Source organism: Alligator mississippiensis, chromosome 2 (assembly GCF_030867095.1).
Source record: "Alligator mississippiensis isolate rAllMis1 chromosome 2, rAllMis1, whole genome shotgun sequence".
In the NCBI taxonomy this organism is placed as follows: domain Eukaryota; kingdom Metazoa; phylum Chordata; order Crocodylia; family Alligatoridae; genus Alligator; species Alligator mississippiensis.
Genome location: NC_081825.1, coordinates 301,247,692 through 301,271,041, shown reverse-complemented (window position 1 = coordinate 301,271,041; position 23,350 = coordinate 301,247,692). Strand labels below are relative to the sequence as shown.

General features: G+C 46.2%; 1 protein-coding gene and 1 long non-coding RNA gene across 2 annotated transcripts in view; one reads left to right on the top strand and one right to left on the bottom strand.

Moving 5' to 3' along the window:
- LOC109285280 (uncharacterized) overlaps nt 1-4,183 on the bottom strand; it is a 279,369-nt gene extending 275,186 nt beyond the window's left edge. Inside the window, exons 1-2 of the long non-coding RNA XR_009460336.1 lie at nt 3,639-4,183; nt 3,247-3,367 (exon numbers count right to left, since the gene is read on the bottom strand). This is a non-coding gene — a long non-coding RNA (uncharacterized LOC109285280). The remainder of the gene's footprint in view (nt 1-3,246; nt 3,368-3,638) is intronic.
- Nucleotides 4,184-7,621: 3,438 nt separating this feature from the next.
- Nucleotides 7,622-23,350, top strand: part of MIS18BP1 (MIS18 binding protein 1) — a 28,930-nt gene continuing 13,201 nt past the window's right edge. The window contains exons 1-8 of the mRNA XM_014601330.3: nt 7,622-7,727; nt 9,487-10,137; nt 11,245-11,373; nt 12,770-13,272; nt 16,039-16,115; nt 17,209-17,339; nt 20,096-20,186; nt 20,881-21,041. Coding sequence (XP_014456816.1) covers nt 9,582-10,137; nt 11,245-11,373; nt 12,770-13,272; nt 16,039-16,115; nt 17,209-17,339; nt 20,096-20,186; nt 20,881-21,041 — 1,648 coding nt within the window. The 5' untranslated portion in view covers nt 7,622-7,727; nt 9,487-9,581. The remainder of the gene's footprint in view (nt 7,728-9,486; nt 10,138-11,244; nt 11,374-12,769; nt 13,273-16,038; nt 16,116-17,208; nt 17,340-20,095; nt 20,187-20,880; nt 21,042-23,350) is intronic.

Genomic DNA, 23,350 nt, shown 5'->3' with positions numbered 1-23,350 from the left:
GACCTTTCATTCCTAAATAAGGAATAGATTTAGCAGTGTATCCTCTCTCCACTCTTAGACGACTTTCTGTAACGTACGTGGCAAAGATACACAGGGTTTTTTTATACAGAATTAAGAGGCAGAATATCTGCTTTAAGAGAAAACGAAAAACCCGAACAGTGATATAAAGCTACTAGCATGCATCTAATTAATACCACGGACAAGAATTTCAGAATAATTAATGACTCCGGTTCAACTTGACACGGTTTTTACACAGGTAGATGCTGCGTAATTTTTTGAAAACGCTGGACCCGTTACAGGTGTCCCCACGTGGATGTCTGAAAACAGAAGCACCGTAAAAAAAAAAGATCACCAGTCACTTCCAAAAGTCTCAGCTAAGACCTCCACTCATTCTAGGTAACGATTGCATCCCCCCGGATGATTTCACATCCTCCCGTTGTAGTTTGCTAGCTGGGATTTCTAAAAGGGACCTTAAATAGTAAGTAACCCAATGAGTGTATTAAAAGCTTACTGAAGTCGAGGTATAATCACCCCCAAGCCAGAGAGCCCATCACCATGTCATGGAAGGAAATCAGGTTGGTCCACCATGACTTAGTCTTGAAAAAGCCACGCTGCCTATTCCCGATCACTTCGTTCTCTTCCAGGTGCTTCGACGTAGATTATTTGGTGACCTGCTCCAGCACACATGGCTTAAGCCCGTTTCCAGTCACTGCTACAGAAGTGACATTTCTCTTCTGAGGCATTTCCCATAACTCTGCATGGAAAGTGTTCTTGCACCAGAGGACTGTAATACACTTTGAAATAGTCTGATCAACCAGGTGTTTTCTTGTTTTTTTCTTTTTTTTTTTTTTAAAGACAGCATATGGCATGGGCATTCGATTTTTCCATAGGAGGAAGGTACCTGATCATCTCAGTCGGTGTTTCCAGCGGTAACTGCGGTGAGCGAGTGACACCTGTCCTTACTCTATTGCTGGTTGGTGTGGTTTTATCCTCCAGTCCTACTTAGAAAATAAAAGCATGATGTAAAGAAGAGAAAACCGCTGCTGTCCTCTCAAGATACGAGATCGGCGTGCTCAAGCACCACGTAAACGGAGAGAGTCGACTCTTCTTCAATGACTCGCCTGCCTATGCAGGTCCCCTGGGTTTGCCTTCTGCCGAGTAACTGCTGGAAAATGCACAAAGCCGACAGTTACACCAGGAACGAGTTGGACTATGGGGACCACAGAGAGAGAGAGAGACGCAAGGGCAGCTCCGCTAAGAGGTCTGCTTCCCTGACCCCATTGCCACAGGTGGGTATACCAGACCTTCACGCTCAAAAGAGCACTGTGTAAATGCATGTATGAGCCAGCGTGTTTTGTCGGTGCTGTAAATAGCTATGCGTTACAACCGAAACTACATGAAAAGGATGTCAGGACAATTGCAAAGTCAAGCATTCAGGAGTAGGAAGCGCTAGAAGCAGGAATGCCTATGCAAGCTTTGTTCTAGCCCCCGGTGTGCATGCTGTACAAAACAGCCTCTAATTATACAGTTTCCCCCCACAGGACCCCTGCCTCATTCAGAGCACAAGATGGATGGTACTATCCGAGCAGGGAACAACTGAACATTTCTTTTTTTTTTTACTGTTAAATGTGCAACTCGGGAGCTTATTTACTGGACCCCAGCCCAGCCCAGGATTCATTTCCTTGCATTCTTTGCATCGGTGTTCGGCACTGGAGCATCTGAACCTAAAAAGAGCGAGCTTAACTTAACCACTTTCCTGTGAGCTAGCAAAGTGCTCCCCCCTCTGCAAAACTGGGACACTCATAGGCAGAAAAGCAAAGGCAAAGCCCCCCTGCATTAATCTTAATACACTCTCCCATCTTTCTGCAACAGATGAGATGAGCAGTCAGCAACTCTTATTCATTCAGTGGCACCCGCTGCAGTACAGACTCTGCTACGGGGGAAAATGGGGAAACAAGCAATAAAGGATTAAGGATTCAAGGATCCTAGTTGGCAAGATTCACAAAGGACGTTAAAAAGGGATAACTGGATTTAAAGTAGAGGCTGTCTTTTTGGATGTTAAAGCCAAACAGGAAGGACAGGTTATTTAGAAGTTTTTATAAATACATTTTTACTTCTGTCCCACTGGCTAAGACTTATTTGGGGGTCGAAATGCAGCAGAAACAACATCTCAGACACTGAAAGTGTAAAATGGATTATGAGAGTCTTGCAGATTGAAACAACAATTGGTATTGCCCCTGAAGTGGCAGCCCACATGTTTTATGAACACAGAGAAAAGAGGTACTGCAGTAATACCAGTACGCTCTGAAGTGATTAACTAGACTGATGCACAATTAAATTAATCTTATCTACATAACTACAGGGGAAATGGCTCCAGAAGAGAGTTACACTTAAAGACTGAGAGTTGGGAAATTATTCAGTTACCATGAATTACTATGGGAATTAGTATGCAAACCCTGAGGGCATGGGTAACTTCATTTTTTTTTTCTTATTTGTTTAATAATCAGATGGTAACCTAACTGAGTTGAATGACATGCAGTGAGAGACACTTCATTTTAAGAGAAGCTTCTTTTAAGTCCCGATGGAAATGTATTTCAAGAGCATATAACACGGGGCGGTCAGATATTGCAGGCGGGATAAATATGGGCTACGTGGAGGCTTAGGAGCTTTCCCAAGGCAAGACAGCATCCAAGGGTGGAACGCACCAGTCTCGTGCAAGGCACCACCCGCACACCCTTGAACACATGTCATTATGGTAAGTCACTTAACCGTTCCTCTTCAGCCATAAGATTATTGGCATCCAACAAAAAAAAGTCTTTTTAAAAGAAGTCTTTAAGGAAAAAATAAACCATGCCCCTCTCCACCTCCGAATCAAATGTATTGGCGCTTTCACAAACAAACCAAATGTTCAGGGTGAAGCTATATTTGGAGCCATTAGCAGAGATCCCTGGTGCACTGAGGCAGGGAGACTTCACAAACAGGGGTTTTGAAGAGTGCTGGTCCAGGCCCTGATGAAGGAGCAAGCAACAACAAAAACAAAAAAACCCAAGAACACCCCCAAAACCAAACTCTGTTTTTAAAGAAAAATTCAAAATATTCAGCAGTCAGTACCAAACAGATTACTTTTTTTTTACCCTTTTCCTGCCTCTCTTTTGCCTTCTACAGTTTCCTAAAGTGCTAGAAAGAAAAGCATTTCTCTCTTACCAAAAAGAAAATAATCAACGCATTTTCAGACTCTCCTCTTACCTGAGAAAGAAAGCAAGCTCACAGGAGCCTGGTCTAAGACTGTAGGGGCAGGAAGGGGGTGGGAGAAAGTGCTGCAGGATCACCAGGAACCAGCCAGGCCAGCTGAAAGGCATTCAGGGAGCTGCAGGTGACATGAGAGATAATGAGCAGCAGCTCCAACTCCAACTTGCATGAATTGTGCTATTGAAGAGGTGCAGGGTAGCTGCTGAAAAGTCTCATGAGGCTCCTTTCCCCCGGTGCAATGCTGACACACTCTTTGGGTGTGTTTCAGTAAATTGCTCTGCATGTTCATTTTGTGCAGATTAACAAGATGCGGTTCTCGAATGGTGTTTCCCTTCCCTGTTGCCTTCTTTTCCACTCCCCTCTTAATGCTACCAGCTAAGTTACCTTACCAAATGATCCCTGTTCGAGTGACAGGCACGTGGTCAGCCATGCAGGGTGGTGAAGCCATTGGAGTAGTCCAGGATTATCGGCTGCTGGAGGATGTGGGGCAGGGACTTATAACGGCTCCTTGTAGTGGATTCCCTTTACATTGCCACATGCCCGCAGAGCAAACCATCTCTCTCCACCCATCTCCTGCACCTGCCCTGCCTTTTCACATGCCATGCCCAGGTTGCTCACCTGCAAATTCTCCTCTAAGTTTCTCTCTCCTGTTTAGAAGAGGAAAGTAGAAAGGCAAATGCGTCAGAAATCCTGGGTAGATGATTCTCACAAGGAGCAGAGTCCCAGCAGCTACTCTTGTTGGATACCTGAACCCTGCAAAGACGTTTCTTCAAAGTGGATTGGGAAAACTGCTGAAGCTGGTATCAGCTTTCCTCCCTGAAGACACCCACACTGCATCTCCACTTCCTTTTCCTCTGCTGATGGTGGCATAAGACACTGAGGGCAAAAAGGAGCACTAGGTCTTCTAGTCTGGCCTCCTGGGTGGCAGGGAGGGTCCTGCTACAGGCAGGGGGTTGGCCCCGATGACTTTTGGAGGCCCCTTCCAGCCCTTCTTCTCTATGAGTCTATGATTATCTCGCAAACATCCTGCAACAGGCCCAAATAGTTAAATGACAAAATATTTGGATCCGCAGCACAAATTAAAATGCATGCCCCAGTTAAAGAATTAAGGAGCAATTCAGTAGAATAGATCCACTGTTTCCGACCACCCCTGACACCTAATCAGCCGCGGTCTCGGAAAAGCGACACAGTCCATTCGCTGAAACTCTGCAGGTGAAAATCCATTTTATTTGGTCAGTCCAAATCCAAGGGGTCTGGCCAGAGAGATGCGATGATTCACTGCCACCTCATTTTATCTGTTCATTTTATGAGACCCTGGGGATTGCTGCTGGGGGTCTTGAGGGCTGGCAGGGAGTGGAGCGGAAGCAGAAGCCCAAGCCCCAGCTCTGCCCCTGGGGGTGCCTTGGCGGCCGCTGGCTGCTTCCACGTACTGCCAGGGGCTGCCTCCAGCAGTGCAATGCATGTGTGGGAGCCGGGGTGGGGTGTTGGGAATGGAGGAGATAGGCGGCGTGGATGAGCTGAGCTCCAAGCCTGGGCATCAGCCCCAGCGAGCCCTAGCTCTGCCCCCGGGGTGGTGGCAACAGCACAGAGCACAGTGCTGGGCTTGCACAGCAGATCTGGGGTGGGGGCAGTGCCTCTCCTACTTGTCACCCATGCTGCCTGGGGTCTGGGGGAGCTCTCCCCGCTTGGGGGTGTCATGTCTCCCTGCAGCAATGTGGGGAGGGCAGGTGTATTGCCCACTCCCCACAGCTTGCATGGCCCCCTGGGAGGACTGCTGGGGGGTCTCAGGGACTGTGGGGGCATGGAGCATAGGCGAGGTGACAGCCCCAGTCAGGTCTGCCTCCATGGGTGGGAGCAGCACTGGTGTTTGTGTGTGTGGCACTGGGTGCTGTCTCTCACGGTGCAGGGACTCAACGGAGATTAGGCGGCAGGGCAGGAGAGGGGGGCAGTTTGGAAAGTAGTGCACGCGAGGGGGTGGGGTGATTGACTCCCCATTTCCCCCTTTTGCACCCTTTTCCCCACCCAATGGGATGTCGTGAATAAATAAATACATACAACCTACACAAAGATGATTATTTTTATTTTTGGCTTTTATTTTTTTTCAACCGCACGAAGGAGAATGATTTGAACCATGCCGATACCAGGCTGTAGAGCTCACTAGCTACACCCAGTGGTAGCAATTAATAATTAGCACTTAGAAAGCCCCTGTTACATGCACATGCAATTACGGCGAAGGAGGCGTTCTGACACACGACTGCACTTCGCCTTACATTTAAAACACATATGCCCAGCTTTAAATAAGGCAATTTCTGTCACTTTAAAAGCGCTCTAAAAAGTCAGCCGTGTGTATTAAGTGTCGACTTTAATCCGCTTTAAATGGCGAACAACATCCCGCGTATAAATGCCCTTTTTGCCTTCTCCTTATCCATGCAATAGCAAGTCAGGGCCCTCCACCTGGCCTGTTACCCCGTATATTGGAAATAAACTCCCGGCCTCATTCCCAGAGGTCTGAGCACCTGCAACTCCACTGAAGTCACTGGTAGCAGAAAGCACTTATTGCTACAGAAAAATCAACCCATAGATATATGTTACCTCCTGGCAGTATTTCGTCTAGATTAGAAGGGGATAATGCCAATACACAGTGCTCAGCCAATTCCGCAGCTTTTCTTTGGCTTTCATTGTTCTGCAAGCAAGACCAGGACAGGCGCTTTGACGTCAACACACCCAACTTCCCAGGATGCTTTTTTGTTTAATTTTCTTTGTAGAGATGGGAGGGTTTTTTTATTCCAATTTTTCCTATTTAAGTTTGGTTAATGGTTACAAAGCAGGCACAGGCCATGCATTCATTCAGGCAGCATGCGAAGGGAGCACAAGCGTCAGCAGCGGCGGCATTTCAGTCGCCCCTGCTTACTTCCAACTCACCTGTATAGTTGCAAAAGCTCGTTTTCTCCTCGAACATGAATACTCCCCCTTTCCACGCTGACTGATAGATAGCGTCGATTGCCACGAAGATAAAGAGCCTGCTAAAAGGGAAAAGATTCTTTTAAAAATTCAAGATTGCTTTATTTGCCACCTCCTAAGAGACATCAACACTGAAAGCGCGGGGGGAATCGTTTTTAAAGAACAAAAGCAGGAAGTTTGCGCCCTCCGGAAAACACGGGAAGTGCGACGATGCTGCAGGTCGCTCGTCCGACCGTCCCGCAGTGTCTCTGCGTCTGCCGAATTCTTGGTCAAGTTTCTCAGTTATAGATTAAAAAAACTTGCAAAGCCATTGCGCTCGTCTAGGTGGCTCCAGACGGCCCTGCTCGAAAAATTAAGACGTTCAAAAGAAAGGAAACGCGGCTGGTTGTGATGGGGCGTCCGGCGCACCGCCCCACCAGCCAAACACTGAGCTTTGGAAATGTATTTAATCCAAGCTTTCTTTCAATCTATAAAAGAAAAATCTCTCATTTTTTTAATCTATAAAAAAAAAAATACCTCCAAGGTTTCTTTTAATCTATAAAAACAATCTCCATTTTTAATCTATAAAAAATCTCTCCAAGTTTTTTTAACTCTATAAAAAAAAATCCATTTGAATCTATTTTAAAAAACCTCCACATTTTTAAATCTATTTAAAAAAACCTCCAAGTTTTTTCTCTATAAAAAAAATACCTCCAAGGTTTCTTTTAATCTATAAAAAAAAAAAAAATCTCCATTTTTAATCTATAAAAAAATCTCTCCAAATTTTAACTCTATAAAAAAAATCCATTTTTAATCTATTTAAAAAACCTCCACATTTTTTAAATCTATTTAAAAAAAAACTCCATTTTTTTTTCTCTCTTAAAAACCTCCAAGTTTTTTTAAACCTATAAAAAATCCCGGTTTTTCATTTATATGTAAGATACAAGATATTAAAATAAAGAAATGCGTGAAAATGAATGTATATAAAAGAAAACGTATTACAACGTAACGAAATACAGGTTTCCGCCAAGACATTACACAGTACTTGATCTCTGTGTTTAAACAAGCAACTATATTACGACACGTCACGGCTACATTTAGACACGTGACCGTCTGACCCACCGCTGTCACGGGCGTGTCAGTGGGTGCCCCGACTGTACAACAGCGCAGCGCAGCGCCCCCCCCGGCCAGCAGCGGCGCTAGCACGAGTCACTGCCGCCACCACGCCGCCGGCTCCTCCCCCCGAGACGGGATTCACAACGCCGCCCCCCCACCCCCGGGCCGGCGGAGCATGCGCAGTGCGGCCCCTGGTCCCGGCGCGGGGGAGGGGCCAGAGCCGGGCTGCCGCGCGCTGGGAGGAGCGGACAGAGCCGCGCGTCACGTGACCGCCGCGCCCTGCCAGACTCTAAAATGGCGGCCGCACTTCCCCTCCCGGAGGTGACGTAAATGTCTTCTCCCAGCCAATCAGCGCGCGGGGCGGCGGAACTCAAACCTTCCAACGGTCGCGGCGAGTGCTAGAAAAGCGTCGGGCAGCGCCGGTGAGTGACGGGAAGGGGGCTTGGCGGGACTCGTCACCAGGGGCACGGGCCTTCGGCGGCCCCGAGACAAGGGCCCCGCGCGCACGTGTCTGCACTCCCCCCGCCCCCCGCTCACACGCCCCCACCTCCCCTCACACCCCCTGACACATCCCCTCCACACACACCCCCACGTCACCCCGAACTGTCCACCCCGCCTGACACATCCCCCCCCACACACACCCCTCTACCCCCACATCCCCTCACACCCCCACGTCCCCCCAAACTGTCCACCCCGCCTGACACATCCCCCCCACACACACCGTTCCACCCCCACATCCCCTCACACCCCCACGTCCCCCCGAACTGTCCACACCGCCTGACACATCCCCCCACACACACCGTTCCACCCCCACATCCCCTCACACCCCCACGTCCCCCCAAACTGTCCACACCGCCTGACACATCCCCCACACACACACCCCTCTACCCCCACATCCCCTCACACCCCCACGTCCCCCCAAACTGTCCACACCGCCTGACACATCCCCCCCACACACACCGTTCCACCCCCACATCCCCTCACACCCCCACGTCCCCCCAAACTGTCCACCCCGCCTGACACATCCCCCCCACACACACCGTTCCACCCCCACATCCCCTCACACCCCCACGTCCCCCCAAACTGTCCACACCGCCTGACACATCCCCCCCACACACACCCCTCTACCCCCACATCCCCTCACACCCCCACGTCCCCCCAAACTGTCCACACCGCCTGACACATCCCCCCCACACACACCGTTCCACCCCCACATCCCCTCACACCCCCACGTCCCCCCAAACTGTCCACACCGCCTGACACATCCCCCCCACACACACACCGTTCCACCCCCACATCCCCTCACACCCCCACGTCCCCCCAAACTGTCCACACCGCCTGACACATCCCCCCCACACACACCGTTCCACCCCCACATCCCCTCACACCCCCACGTCCCCCCAAACTGTCCACACCGCCTGACACATCCCCCCCACACACACCCCTCTACCCCCACATCCCCTCACACCCCCACGTCCCCCCAAACTGTCCACACCGCCTGACACATCCCCCCCACACACACCGTTCCACCCCCACATCCCCTCACACCCCCACGTCCCCCCAAACTGTCCACACCGCCTGACACATCCCCCCCACACACACACCGTTCCACCCCCACATCCCCTCACACCCCCACGTCCCCCCAAACTGTCCACACCGCCTGACACATCCCCCCCACACACACCGTTCCACCCCCACATCCCCTCACACCCCCACGTCCCCCCAAACTGTCCACCCTGCCTGACACATCTCCCCACACACGCCGTTCCACCCCCACATCCCCTCACACCCCCACGTCCCCCCAAACTGTCCACACCGCCTGACACATCCCCCCCACACACACCCCTCTACCCCCACATCCCCTCACACCCCCATGTCCCCCCAAACTGTCCACCCCGCCTGACACATCCCCCCCACACACACCGTTCCACCCCCACATCCCCTCACACCCCCACGTCCCCCCAAACTGTCCACCCTGCCTGACACATCTCCCCACACACGCCGTTCCACCCCCACGCCCCCTCACACACCCCCACATCCCCCCAAACTGTCCACACGACCCAAACACACCCCCTTCACTCCCCCCACACACCTCCCCCCCTCCAACACCCTTCACACACGCCCCTCGCACACACTCCCACCCCCCCTGCTCACCTCCGTCTCCCCGTGTTTTTCTTCCAGCTGCGGCGGGTCCTCTGCAGAGGTGCCTCCGGTCCTGACACGCTAACTTAGGAGCCCCCTCGAGCACCCTCGCCCCCACAGCTGCCGCCACGATAATGGCTACACCCCTTAAAAGAATGGGGGCTTCCCAAGCTGCCTTTGGGGTTGGGGCGGGTCTGCCTCTGCAGGCCGTTTTCATGAGCAACATCCCATCGGGGACGCTCACGCCCCTGAAAGATCTGGTTAAATTTCAAGCGGGGGCTGGCAAAGACGCGGCGGTTCCCTCGACGTCCTCGGACGCGAAATGGAGGCAAGCGGAAGCGGCCGAGAAGGCCAAGCGTGTTTTGCAGTCCACGCTCTTGACCAACGGGGCCGGCGTGGAGTCTCTCGACCTCAGTGAAATCAAGGCGGGATCGGGTGCGTCCGCGATGCAGGCGGCGTTGTGTCAGCGGCAGCAGATGCTGTTGCTAGAGCGCGAGGGCTTGCTGCCAGGCAAGACGTACGCCACAGCCTCGCACGAGTCTCCGGCGAGAGCCTTCCAAAGAATGAAAGACAAGGTGTCTCGCGAAAACCAGCAGCCGACGGTATTCAAGGGAAGACTGGGAGAGATGAAAAGCAACAGCGATATGATCCTGACTCCCGCTGGAAATCGGATCGTCCCAGGAAAACAAGGTGGAAGAGCCTCTGCTAAAGAAAAACTTGGATTTTGTGGGGTGCCTGGTGCACAGATGATTTATATCCAGTCAAATCCATGTCTTATTTTCCTTGGGTTACACCTGAGTGTGGGGTCTGGGGAAACAACAGATATACACTATATATATACTGTATTTACTTGAATCCAACAGAAGGTCATTTCCCCCTCCATTAACAGGGTGGAAAACCACCTTGTCTTGATGAAGTGCCGGCACTATAGCTCTGCCCCAGCCCCGATATCGGCTGGGGCCAGAGCTGCTGCTGGACCAGCCACAAAGTTGGCAGCAATCCAGTGAGTGTAGGTTAGAGGCCAGGGCCAGGGACCGGGAAGGGTGGCATCAGGGTCGGGATCAGGTGGGGGAGCAGTGAGGGTTGAGGACGCATAAGTCAAGGATGTGGCAGCAGCAGCTTGCATTGGGGTTGTGGCAGCAGCACATGCTGCTTCTCCATCCTCAGCCCATGATGCTACCCTGTCCCTTGACCTACACTACTGCCAATCAAAAATGTGGGTTGGGGTATGGGTCAGATGAGCAGGTTAGGGGATGCAGGAGCAGTGCATCTGGATGGGGCAGCAGCAAGGGTTGGGGGATAGGTAGGGGGGCAGACTGCAGGGATGCAGGTGTGGAGGGGACGGACAAGTGGTAGAGAAACAGGATGTGAGGGTCAAACTGCCTGCCCCTCTTCTGATTTAGGGACAAATTTAAGACCTCCTGATAATTAGATACTATCAATGATTCTCCTTTCGTATATCCCCCCCTCTCTGACAATAGTATCAGAGAGTGGATGGACAGTTGGAAGCAAGCTAAATCTGGTTTAAATTTAGAAAATGGGGATCAGAAAAATGGGACAAGAATTTTGCTGCTAAAATTTAACTTACCTGGAGCAGTATTTAATACAGAATGAATGATTCCTAGAAATACCCTAGGAACGGCTGTACAGAAACTGGAAAAATTATTCTGTATTGTTAATGGCTCCTATAATGTCTTATGAAGTATACGTTCAGTTTGACTGAAAAATGACTAAACTAATTTAATATTACACAAGCCTTCACTTTCCTAATCAAAGTAAATTTGTTTTTTCTTTCAGTATTGCATTGCACCAAGGTGGTACGACACAGAAGTGTTGATTCTCTGGCGTCAGACCCTCCTGCAGTAGAATCTCCTCAAAAATTTTTCTTACGCTTGAAACAAAAAATACAGCAGCAACTGCAAAAAGGTACTTTTTCTGGGACTGTAGGTAGTAGACTTCCATGTCGTGGGCAGTTTCTTTCTGGGGGCTATTTCATATGGTTGGAAGAATGTGGTATCTTCTGTTCCCTTCCCCACCTATTTCTAGTGGAAAAGGCTGAAAATGGGGAAAAAACCTGTTTTTCACAGCTGAAATTCTTCTCTCATATACAGCTTTTCCAGTAGAACTGAGTACCAAAAATAGGTCCAGTAGTTACTTATTGGGTTTGTACCACTCCTTCATTTTGAGTCCAAAAGTGTTGGAGTCATCTGGTATAAAACGTGGCTGATAATGAAGTTTGTTGATTAGTTACATCCAGCAAACTGCCTGCTTGGAGAAAGGTGTCACCTACCTGCCTGTACTTCTAGGCCACCCATGGTAGACACCGTAGGAGTTAGCCTCTAAGTGACACTATAATACTGCACTACACATCCAGCTGCCCCAGCTCACCCTTAGCCTGCAGGCTGTGAGCTCCCCTGCTGAACTATGTCACTCAAGCCCACTGGGCCATTGAAGGCTATGCCATGCCACACTGCCCTGTCCCTGGGGCAGGGAAGGGAGCCTGGGCAGCAGGGCCAGGTTTGAGCCTAGGGAACAGCAGTTTAACCCCTTCCAGGCTGCTAATTGAACAGCCCTGTTCTACTGCATATTGGTTTGATTTGTCTAACTAGCTCTGTCTGTCAGTAGAGCTTCCTGGTGTGTAGAGCAGCATAGCATCTCCAGGGGACACACTGCCTGTCACTACAGAAACACATGGGCTGGTCTCCCTCACCTCACTTTGTATTTGCGCTTAAAGCAGGTCCTCAGTTCACTGGAGAACGCAGTCTACTGGCTGCGAACCACAGATTTTTATATGATGGGGAGTCTTACTTAAATCTCAGGTTATAGTTATTCAAGCAGTTGTTTTTTGTTTCTTCACCAGTTAACTTCTTTCTGGCAATACTAATCAAACTTCATCCATGTTATTTCTCCGTAATGTTTCCCTTACTTGGGCAGTAGAAAAAATTCTTAGTGTTCCTCTTTAATCTTGTGTACAAGTATCTGATATTTCTGTGCTAGTTTCTTTGTCAGCCCCATTGTAGCAGTAGCTTGATAAGGCATTAGCAAGTACAGGTATTAGCTGCAGTTTGTGTATTGTGTGGTGGAGCCTTGTCCAAGCATGAAATTAAAGCACTGCTTGGTCCTGGTAGTAGCTGAGTTAGTAGTTTTGGAGGGCTTGCTTCAGTGTCAACTGATGAAAGCGGCTTTTGGTCTCTGCTGCAACGGATCTTGTGTAGGAACAGAATCAGGCTTGTAGTTGTATAGATGCATGTTTACTAGTCTTGAAACCATCCATTGCTTCCCCTTATTACTTTATTTTCTGCTTTTTCCCCCCAATGGACAGATCCTACATCTTCAAACCAAGTTAACCGAAACATTCCCCCTTCAACAGTCGTGAACAAGCCATTAGTCCAATCTGTGTTCGTCAAACCACCCAGTCACTTTAATGAAGCGTGCATGATAAACAATGACAGCAACCAGGATGATGATTTTCTTGTGGAATCGATCGATGCTGATGATGAACTGTCTCAAACTATAGTGATGAATACGACAAAAACAATTTCAACCCCTGCTAAAACTGGAAATCAGTTAAAAGAAAACTCTGGTGGTAAAAAAACATTTGTGCAAGAAAGAAGAATATTGGAACTCAAGAACCAGGAGACTGGTCAAGGAGTAGAAAAGACATTGGAGACTGGTTATCAGAAGCCCACACAGTGCTTCTGTAACATTATGTTTTCTTCTCCAACTGTTCATATACCAAGAAAGCAAAAACCCATAGGAGGAGACGGTATTGTCACCTCAAATGAAGTTGAGGCTGATCCAAATGATGGCAATACGAAAAAAGAGGTGGGTCAACTAGTTCAATGGAAGTATTTTATATGCTAAATCTGACCTGAGATTTGCCATAATTAGTGGTATTTGTGTTTAAAAAAAAAAAACAAAAAACAGCAAGAAATAAGTTTCAGTATTTAAAATGTGTCTTCTGTTGGATTGCACCTTCCTGTTAAGGAGGGGAAGGCTTTTTTTTTTTTTCTTTGTCTAATTATATCTTGATAAAATAAGCATTCCCTGCCCACCTGAGTTGGATGATAGTGTGCACTATCAAAGCCTGGAAAAGAGAAGCGTTTCAGATTTTTATGCTTCTTTGTGTGATATGCTTTTCTTCACAAAACAGTTCAAACAGAACCAGGAATAGTCCAGTCTTCCTTACGTTGGCAAGACCCTGTGCTTTTCATTCTCTTTTGAGACCACATTGGGGTTGAGAGGAATTCATGGCCCGTTCAGCTCCTAGCTTCTCTGCTTGTGGCTAAAATCTTTCCTAGATACATTTTTCTGCTGCCTCCGAGAGGGAGGTACAGGGGTGATGGAGAACTGAGGTGAATTAGACAAGTGTTTCAGTCAAATAACCATTTTAAAAATAAAGAAACCCACCTTTTTCAGCTTTACTTTTTTTTTTTTCCTTTTAGAAAGTTAGAAAAAATCAAGCTTGGTTTTTATAAACTCCAAAAGGTTGTCAACTGTTATGGGATGACTAGTGCACTAATGTAGGGTATAATTTTTGTTTGTTTGCTTTGTTTTATTAAGTTGAGATGCAACTGTTTACAGACTCTTAGTGTTGGGCTTTTGTAGGCTTAGGTTGAAAGCTAATTTGGCATATTGTCACAGTTGTTTGAGTAATTAATGTTTAGCTGAGGTTAAAGTTCCATAATCAGTTTAGCATCTTTTAAATAGATGTCCATCTTCCTTGCCCTCAGTGGGGCTAAGATCTCACCCAAACAGATTTGTTCTAATTTCAGGAGAATCCGAACTCTTACCTGAAGGCTGCTTAGACCAGGTGGCTGTAAGGTTGGTAAGCTTTGCATGTTCCCACTATGGGAAAACTGCAGGCTGTCAGTACTGTGGACTGCAGATATTGGGCCTGCTATGTTTAGTTGTGATTAAAGCATGAAAGAAGCGCAATTTTAAAAATGGTGGTAGAAAGAAATAGGGAAAAATATTGGAACTTTTTCTTGTTTGAAAACCATCTAAATCTGAATCAAAACTGGCCAGTTTGGGGCCCCACATTTCAAGAAAAATAAGGAGAGATTGAAAGGAGTACAGTGGGGAGCAGGAAGGATGATTAAAGCCCTGGGCAGTATGATCTATGAGCAAAAAGTGAAAGTAGGACTGTAGTCTGGAAAAGAAAAGACTGAGGGGGGATTTGATCACAGTCTTCAAATACCTGAAGGGTGATAGAGAGGATGGAGATAAGGCTACAGAGACAAGCCTAGGGAACAGAACTAGGAGCAATGGCCTCAAACTGCAGCCAAGGAAACAGGTTGGAAGTTAGGAGAAATTTTCTGGCTCTGGGTGGTCAAGCATTGGAACAGCTGCATAGAGAAGCTGTAAAACCTCCATTCTTGGAAACTGTCAAGAGCAAATTGTACAGACTTGAATGGTTTAGTCAGGGATGATCCAGCCCTGAGCATGGATCTGGACTAGGTGACCTCATGAGATCCCTTCAAGCCCTATTTTCCTGTGATCAGAATAAGAGAAACACTGGGAATAGTTGTCTATTAATAGTCAAACATAATTAGACGCAAAGGACAAACCTCAGAAAAGATGTAAAGCTGTCAGACTTTATAGACATGGTCATGGGGAAATACTACCTTCAGGTAGTGGCTGTCTCTACCCAAAGTATTCAATTCTGTGTCAGATTTTGACTGCAGATCTATGCTTTAGTGGATCACAGCTGAAGCGTAATGTTTTTAAAAAGGCAAAAGTTCTTCAGTCCATTAAATGGAGGAAGAAGCTAAAGAAAAGATGTAAAATCATAGAATTGGAAGGGAGCTCGCCTCATCCAAACCTCCGCAGGTACAAGATGTGTTATTCCGAAAGCATCTGGGACGTTTTCTGTTCAACTTCTTGAAAATCTCCAAAAAAGATTCCACAGTTTCCCTCAGCAACTTGTTCCACTGTCCTGCTCTTCTAGTGAGGAAATCCTCCCTGAGATTTAAGCTAAAATCATTGTAGTTGTAGATATGTATTTAAGTAAAATGTTGTTCAATGTTTTCCAAGACAGTTATCATAATAAGTGATATTTCATTACTCTCCAGAAGTAATAAGCAGCTCCCAAGATTAGGGAGGATTCTCAGGGGTCTGAGGATTGTGTAGCATACACCTGTAAATTTTACTCGTGCTTCTTCCAAGAGTTTTAACAGTAAAAGTGGAAACATGTTAAGTGATTTTTATGTGGCAACAACAGGATTTTCCCAACAATAAGGGAGTACAAGTAGGCAAGGAGAAAAGGTAAGGAACATGCTGTAGGCGTTTGCTCTCCTTGTCACCTTCTGTTTGAACTGTTCCGTTCCTTATGGCTATAAAAAACATGGGAGGGTCAGCATGTTGCCTGTGAGCCATGGCTTACGGACCACTGCTTCCAGGAATTCTGCCTTTGAAAACAGTGCTAAGATAAGCAGGAACTTTTGTGTGTGTGTGTGTGTTGTTTTAACATTAAGAGAAAAGTATTTAATGAAAATTAATGGTTAAAAACCTTAAAATAGTCTTCAAACAACTGCATAATGATGTTGTGTATACCAATGATATAATTTTTTTTCTTTTTCAAATATGCAGTCACAAATCTGCCTAAGTAATTGGAAGCTCAAGGCAATCAACAATAATACAGCCATATGTGTCGAAGGAAATCGGAAGTAAGTGATGTTTATTCTTCTTTTTCACACCAGTGTAAAATATAACAGCTTATTTGATCTGTATAACATCTATACAAATATGTCATCTCTACTTGGGATAGCAAATAGTGTAGTTAAAGAATCATCTGTCTAAGAGCACTAAAAACAGACCTGTCCTTGCCTAGCAGCTCCGAAGGGCTGGTGCTGACTGGTCCCACAGTTGCTCAAGTACATTCCTCCTCACAAAGAAAATGGGAGAAGGCCCCAGTGCTTGGGACTCTTAAGAAACCCAGCTCCTCACCTGGTGGGGACTTGGCTGTGAGCCTTCATTTCATTCAGCAAATGCTAGTTGTTTTCTCCTGTCTAGTAGTATGGAGGAAAGAGAGGCCTTATGGCTACACTGATAAAAGTATTTCAAGGATTACAGGTCCTCCTTGTATATCTGTTATTCCTCCTAATTCAGGGGTGACTGTGGAAATAGTAAAGGGTACCATTTTTTTTTTTTTTATCTTCCTACCTACAGATTTTGGTTTTTATCTGTGAGGACTTGTATCCCTTATCTTATAGCCATGGATGTTCTTGCCTGTGCTTGCATGGTTGATGTCTAATATGTTGTTTTTTTTAAATCACTCTTGTGAGTGGTCTGTTGTATTCACGAATACCTTACAACAGTGAGGTACATAGGTTTTATTAAAGTAACTCATACCGTACAACTGTTTGTGTAGGTTTTTCCTTCATCTGCAATTTATTGCTTTGTAATTCCATTTTACACCTGCTTATTCTATCTCTGTCCTGTTCTTCGTTTTACATACTTGTTGTTGTTGTTGTTGTTGTTGTTGCTTGCCTTGAGACTTTCAGTTCCTCATCTCTTGAAAGGGGTGTTTGGAAAAGCTTCAGTTTGTTTCAGGGTGTTGATGCAGAATGCAACTTTGTACTAATTACAGATCTTGACGCTTCAGAATTCATTCCCTCTTCCAGAGCATTACAATGCTAACATAGCCAGTTTTGTGAATTTTGGCATTTCCACTCTTGGAGCTTGGGACTCTGCTGTGAATTGTTTTCCATAATAAAAACAAGCCATTTATTTCTCTTCTGTATTTCTTCTTTCCTTTAGAGGCACGAATGGCCTATGCTGGCATAGTAATACCATTGTGGAACGCATAGGCTGGAACCAAGTTAAAACGTCATCTGGCAACGTCTATTTATTAGAAGGAAAACTAAATTACAATTCAATGCGGACAGAAGGTAAGGAAGCAACTTAGAAACTGTGCACAAGAAAGAAATGCAAATAAAAGCTTAGCTTACTTTAAAGGTGAACTGCAAACTAAATGATTATATTAACTTCAGCAATACATGCTATCCCACCCCATCCTGCCAATTGGGCTCAGTTGGACAGTCCAAACATATTGTAAAACACTGAAAAATTACTTTTGCTATCAGCTTTTTAGAACCTTTTGTGATCCATACTTGTTGGCATCTGCTCCACTGATGTTACAATCATGATGTAATCTTGCTGGAGCAAGGAGTTGGCCAATGGGTATGTCCTTTTCTTTAATATTACCAGTTTGCAAAATTTCCTTCTTATGACTTAGGCCAGTCATTTCTGGTGACATATCACAAGTATTAAATGACCCTGGGACCCATCATTAAAATAAAGTGCATGTTCTGCTAAAAGCAGTCCAGGTTTCTTTCTTTGCAGTTCAGCTTTTAAGTGGTTAATTGCTAGCAAAATATCATGAAACATGAGCTTGAAAACCAAGATTTATTATAGAACCAGCAGCTTTTCATGAGTCTGCCTTTTTTTAAACATATATTGTTAAGCCAATAGAAATATGTGACCAATCCTGCAAAATTTGGTAGTTTGGAATATCTGGGAGAAGTTATGGCAAATGTGCCTTTTTGTCCTTGCATAAAAGCATGAAGAAACTGCAAAGATCTGGTCTTGATTGTGATGAGAATTGATATTCAAGAAAAGAACATCTGTTTTCATGTTTATCCAGCACTTACAGCTACTAACAGATCTATTCGGGCAACAGAGAAGAACTAGGCTTATTGTGAGGCAAGAAACCATTCTGTCCCAAGCTTTTCACCAAGTTCTGAATGCTAGATCCAGAGTTAAACTAGCTACACACCTTAGAGCTTTAAATTAAGCTTACTCTCTTTTGTCCGTTTTGGTGTCCATCACTGAGTATTCAAAGTAATGTCTTGTCAGTTATTGAATTAAAGTTGGTCATTGAAATTACGGGCTACAGGTCTACCTTGCACCTGTCTTGGAGGCAGCAGTGGGAGAAATATGGGATGATACTGCTTTTTATGTACTATGCACTGCACTACACTTCATGAAAAGCTGTTGCTAAAACATTTAGTGTTTAGATGCCATTATTTTTTATTTTACTGCCTTTAGAAAAAGACTTTGGTAACTTTTACATAGTTGTTTTCCAACTCCACAATTCTTTCAGAGATTGTGTTTTATTAGGCCTGTGCGAATAGGGAATTATTCAATTTGGATTTGGATTCAGCTGATTTGGAGGACAGTGATTCGATTCAGAGATTTGGATCACTGTCCTGAATCAATTCAGCTGACTTGATGATTCGGATTGGCTGGGGAGAGGCCAAGCCTCTCGGCACTTTAAAAAGCAAGGGAAAAAAGGCCCCGCACTCACTGGCTCTGGCAGCGGCTATTGGGGCCTCTGAGGGCTTGTGGCAGAGCCCCTTCACACAGTGGGGGGCAGCGGGGATCGCCCACCTGGCACCTACGTGGCAGCTGCCCCATGGCATGGGTACAGCATGGCTCAGCAAGGCCCTGCGCAATGTCTGGCAGCTGGGGCTGAGTGGTACCAGGCTCCAGCTCCCAGACAGCGTGTAGCGCCCTGCTGAGCCGCACAGCACCAGCACCATGGGGTGGGTGCCAGGCAGTGGGGGGGGGAGCAATCCCCGCTGCACCCCACTGCCCCACATTGAATTGTGGGGCTCTGCCATGACCCCTCAGAGGCCTCGATGGCTGTTGCCAGAGCCAGTGAGTGCGGGGCTCTCTTATAAAGTGCTGGGAGGCTGGGCCGTGCAGGGGATGAGCCCGGAGGCTTCTCCCATAGCTCCTCCGGCTGTGCCTGCCTCTGCCCCAGTGAGGGCAGCCATGGGGGCTATGCCCTGCTGCTGTTTACCCGGCCGGTGCTGGGTGGGGGGGCGCGATGCAGATGCAGCTTGCTCCATGCGGCAGCAGGGCATAGCCCCCAGTTTGTCCCAACCCCATACCCCTTCCCAACCGCAATTGGCTTACCAGCTGCAGGCTGCCTGTTTAGTCTGGCTGAATCTCCGAAGCAGACAAATCTTTTCCAAAGCTTTTCTGAATCAATTCAGAGCTTTTAATTGGTCTCACGATTCAGTTCGGATTTGGTCCTCAAATTGGGCCGAATCTCCGAATTGAATCAGCTACTGGAGCTTCATACAGCCCTAGTGTTTATTAGAGCAGTGATCAGCAACCTGTCCAAGCCATGGGCCAGAACAAGCCCACTCCAGTCTAGGCAGGCTGGGGGACTTTGGCAGCACATCAGTGGTGGAGACTGATGTCCTTGCTACTGCTGGAGCCAGGCAATGGAGAGCTGCACCCACGCTCCCTCAGTTGAAGCACAGGTGCAGCTTGCAGCTACCCAGCAGTGTAGTTCCCCACTGCCCTGCCTTGGCACTGGCGTAGACTTGGGCCTGTTGCCATGATGCCACTCACCCCTGCCCCAGTTCTACAGGCTGGGTTTGGCTTGCACCTGTATGTCGCCAGCCCCTGTCTTGGAGGGTCAGTGGGTCACTCGCTGTATTTTTGCAGGCAGAACTTACTGTGCACAGCACGGGCTCCTTAAGTATGCTAATATCCTCCTCCCCTTTAGTCCATTGAACTGCATTTTTACCTTGGAAGGGAAAGAAGTGGAAAGTAGGGTACTAGCTCTTATTATACTCCAATGCTATGCACTATCCATTGGTAACAGCACCGCTTTGTTTGTTTCAAACAGGAATTCCATACCAGTTTGCCAAGAAGTTCTCACTTGGGTTTCCTCCCAAATGGAAAGTGTATGTTGAGGAATTACTTGAGGAACTAAGGAGGTAATTTGTTTGGGGGGCTTTTGTTGTTGTTGTGCTAATCTAATATTGTACAGTGAGTTCATGCTTTTAAGAATTATGCCTGAATACATTTGAAGTTTGGTAAAAATAAGTGTATGCAAAAAGCATGCCAGCAGCATTTTAAAAGTAAGGTGATTTATTTAAAGCTAGATCTACCAGACCTCTCTGTCATCCTCCTAAACTGGAGAAGCCAACCCCCATAAACCATGCAAGTATTTTAAAAGTTTAGGAAACTTCTTAAGGTTTCCAGGAAAAGACATTTGGCACATAACAAATTAAGGTAGCTGAGTTTGGGATGAAGATCCCAGATAAATCCTAGTCACCAAATTATTAGAGGGAAGAAGTTTTGTCTGCCCTGGATGGATGGATGGCTTTTTTGTACTGGTGTGTCTGTTTGACTATGGAGTTGCAAACCAGCATATGAATTGCCCCAGAGTAAAGGAGGCTGCACGCTGGCCTGGCTAATTGTGTGCAATGCATCTAGAGTAAACACAGCTGCACTCTTAGCTGTGCTGGGGGTAGGGACATGGCAGGGAGAATTGCACAAGCACCTTGCCTGTTAATTCACTGTGTCTGAATATTTTAGGCATACTTCAGGTACAACTGACCAATACTAAACTATTACAGACTTCAATTATTTAGCCAGTTTTTCTTCATTTAAACTTTGAATAACTAGGAAAGAACAAGAAGCAAAAGGTACCAGTGAAGATGGGAATAAAGTATCTGACTCAGTTGAAATGGGTGACTTGGAAGTTACAGAAGATGAACCAGATGATGTAGAAGAGTCTACGCCTAAAAACGCCACTTATGAAGTAGCATCGAAGAGCAGTGAAAACAGTTGAGTAATTTTACTCCATTTTCTTGTCCAAACTGACAAGGTATTTAACCGTTTGAGTTAAGAAACTAATCAGATTCCTTGTTTTTTTTAGAGTGCCTACACTGGTTATTTTTTCAATTGTGATGAGCTATTTTGTGGAAGACATTGCTCGTTCATTAGAATTGCTTGGGGTCACATCGGCCAACTCCATGCATATAAGCCATCCCAGGTGGATGTCTGTCTGGCCTCCACTTCGAGAAACCTTCTGTCATCGAGACTTTGCAGCTTCCCTGAGCAGCTTGTTTTACTCTTCCCTTGTCTTTCACAGTTTAGGGTTTTTTCCTGATACTTTGGTCTAAATCTGCTTTGCTGCAGATGAACCCACTTGCCTTATGTTCTACCTGGGGCAAAGGAAAACAGTGTTTCTCTATCTTCTTTGTGGCAGCCTTTCAGGTACTTGAAAGCTACTATCATGTCTCCCAATCCATCTCTTCCTTTTACTTCAAACTAAGCATTCCTAGTTCCTTCTGTTTTTCCTGATGTAGCTTGCATTCCAACCCCCTGAGCTCTATTGCTCACCTCTGGATCCTCTCTTCCTCCACATCCTTCAGGAAACGCAGTGTTGCAAACCAGCCACTGCGTGCCAGCGGAGGCCTACCTAGCACCAGCTAGAGTGATAGTATGATAGTATTACCTCTTGTGCCTCGCATGCAATGCTTCTCAGTACAATCCAAAATTGCGTGCGCTTTTTTTTATGATATCACATGGCTGACTTATGTGATCCACCATAGCCCCACATTCTTCTTGTCAAGACTACTGCCAGTCTAGTTATCCCCCACTTTTATTTGTACCTTTCTGGAGCACCATCTCTTTGCCTTTTAAATTTCACTTTTATTGCTTGTAGTTCAATTCTCCAATTTATTAAGGTCTTTTTGAATTTTAATTCAATCTTCTAAAGTGTTTCCAACTCCTCCCACTTTTTATGTTGGTATACTCTCCGTCCATCACTAACGAATGTGGTAAATCACACAGGACCCCAAGCAGATTCATGTGAGACCTGCGAGTCTAACATTGATGGTTAGTCTTTGCTAGCAGTTGTCCAATTGCTTTCATGTCCATCCACTGGTAACTCGAGCCTGTGTTTCTTTAGCTCCCTCAAAAGAATGGCATGTAGCACAGGCTCAAGCTTTACTAACCTGGCCACCGAACCAGTAACCCTTATTGAAGGAGAAAATCATTTGGTTTGGCATGCTTCGTTATTAATAAATCAGTGGTTGCTGCTAGTGAGCTCCTTCTCCTTCCAGATGTTTATAAATTGACTCTTTAAATTTGTGCTAGTAAGTTCCCAGGCACTGAGTCAGGGTCACCAGTCTCTGCTTCTCTGGGTACTCCTCCTCCTTCTTTTAAAATGGGAATTATATTACTCTCCTCCAGCCCTTCGGGACTTTGCTTTCCATCCACAAGTTTGTAGACACTTGACAGTGGCTCTGATTGTTCTTCAACTAATTGCTTCAGTTCCTGAGGGTGACTTCCACCAGGTTCTGCTAACTTAAATTCCTTCAGATTTCTCAAATGCTTCCTGATGTGCTCTTTACTTTTGAGATGGGTCCCCTTTCTTTGTTTTATATTAACTTTTCTAGTTGTCTGGTCATTTTTTGTGAAGACTGAGACAAGACATTTGTCATCTTTTGGCAGTATTAAGGCAATTGGGACTCTTAGTAGAGATGATATCTTTTATATCATCTCTACTATAAGTCCTGATTGCCTTTTCCTCTAGACCAATGTGGCTACAACCTGGATACCATTAGCAGTATTAGTAGCTCTTGTTCTTTGCTGAGCAGGTGACTTGCATGTTCCATGATATTTTTGTTTAATCTAATGTATATTACAATAATTAATGGTATAAATTGAGGCACCACCCATCCTTTTGGGAGTGGGGAGGAGATATGGTTGGCATAAGCTAGTCTGTATTTGGCCTACAAGAGATGACCAGTCTACGTGCATACTTAGTATCATTTTATATGCATGATACTGCATTGCAAGTCTTTTTCCTTATTGGTGTATATAAATCTAGTCCATGCACAGATTCGGTTTCAGTTCCTCTGGTTTGCAGCCATACCTTCTCTGTTTAAATATTTCCTCAATCTCCCTTAAGGCCAGCCTTGTGTTACAGCTGTAGTTTTGCGTTTGCTTGTGTTTGAAATCATTGTTGTCATGAAAGGTTATGTGCAAAGGAACAGGGGGTTTGTTGGGGACCTCTTCCATCTATACAGTTGGTCCAATAAAAGAGTTGTTAGACAAGTTTCCAGGCGCAAAGTGAACAGTTATG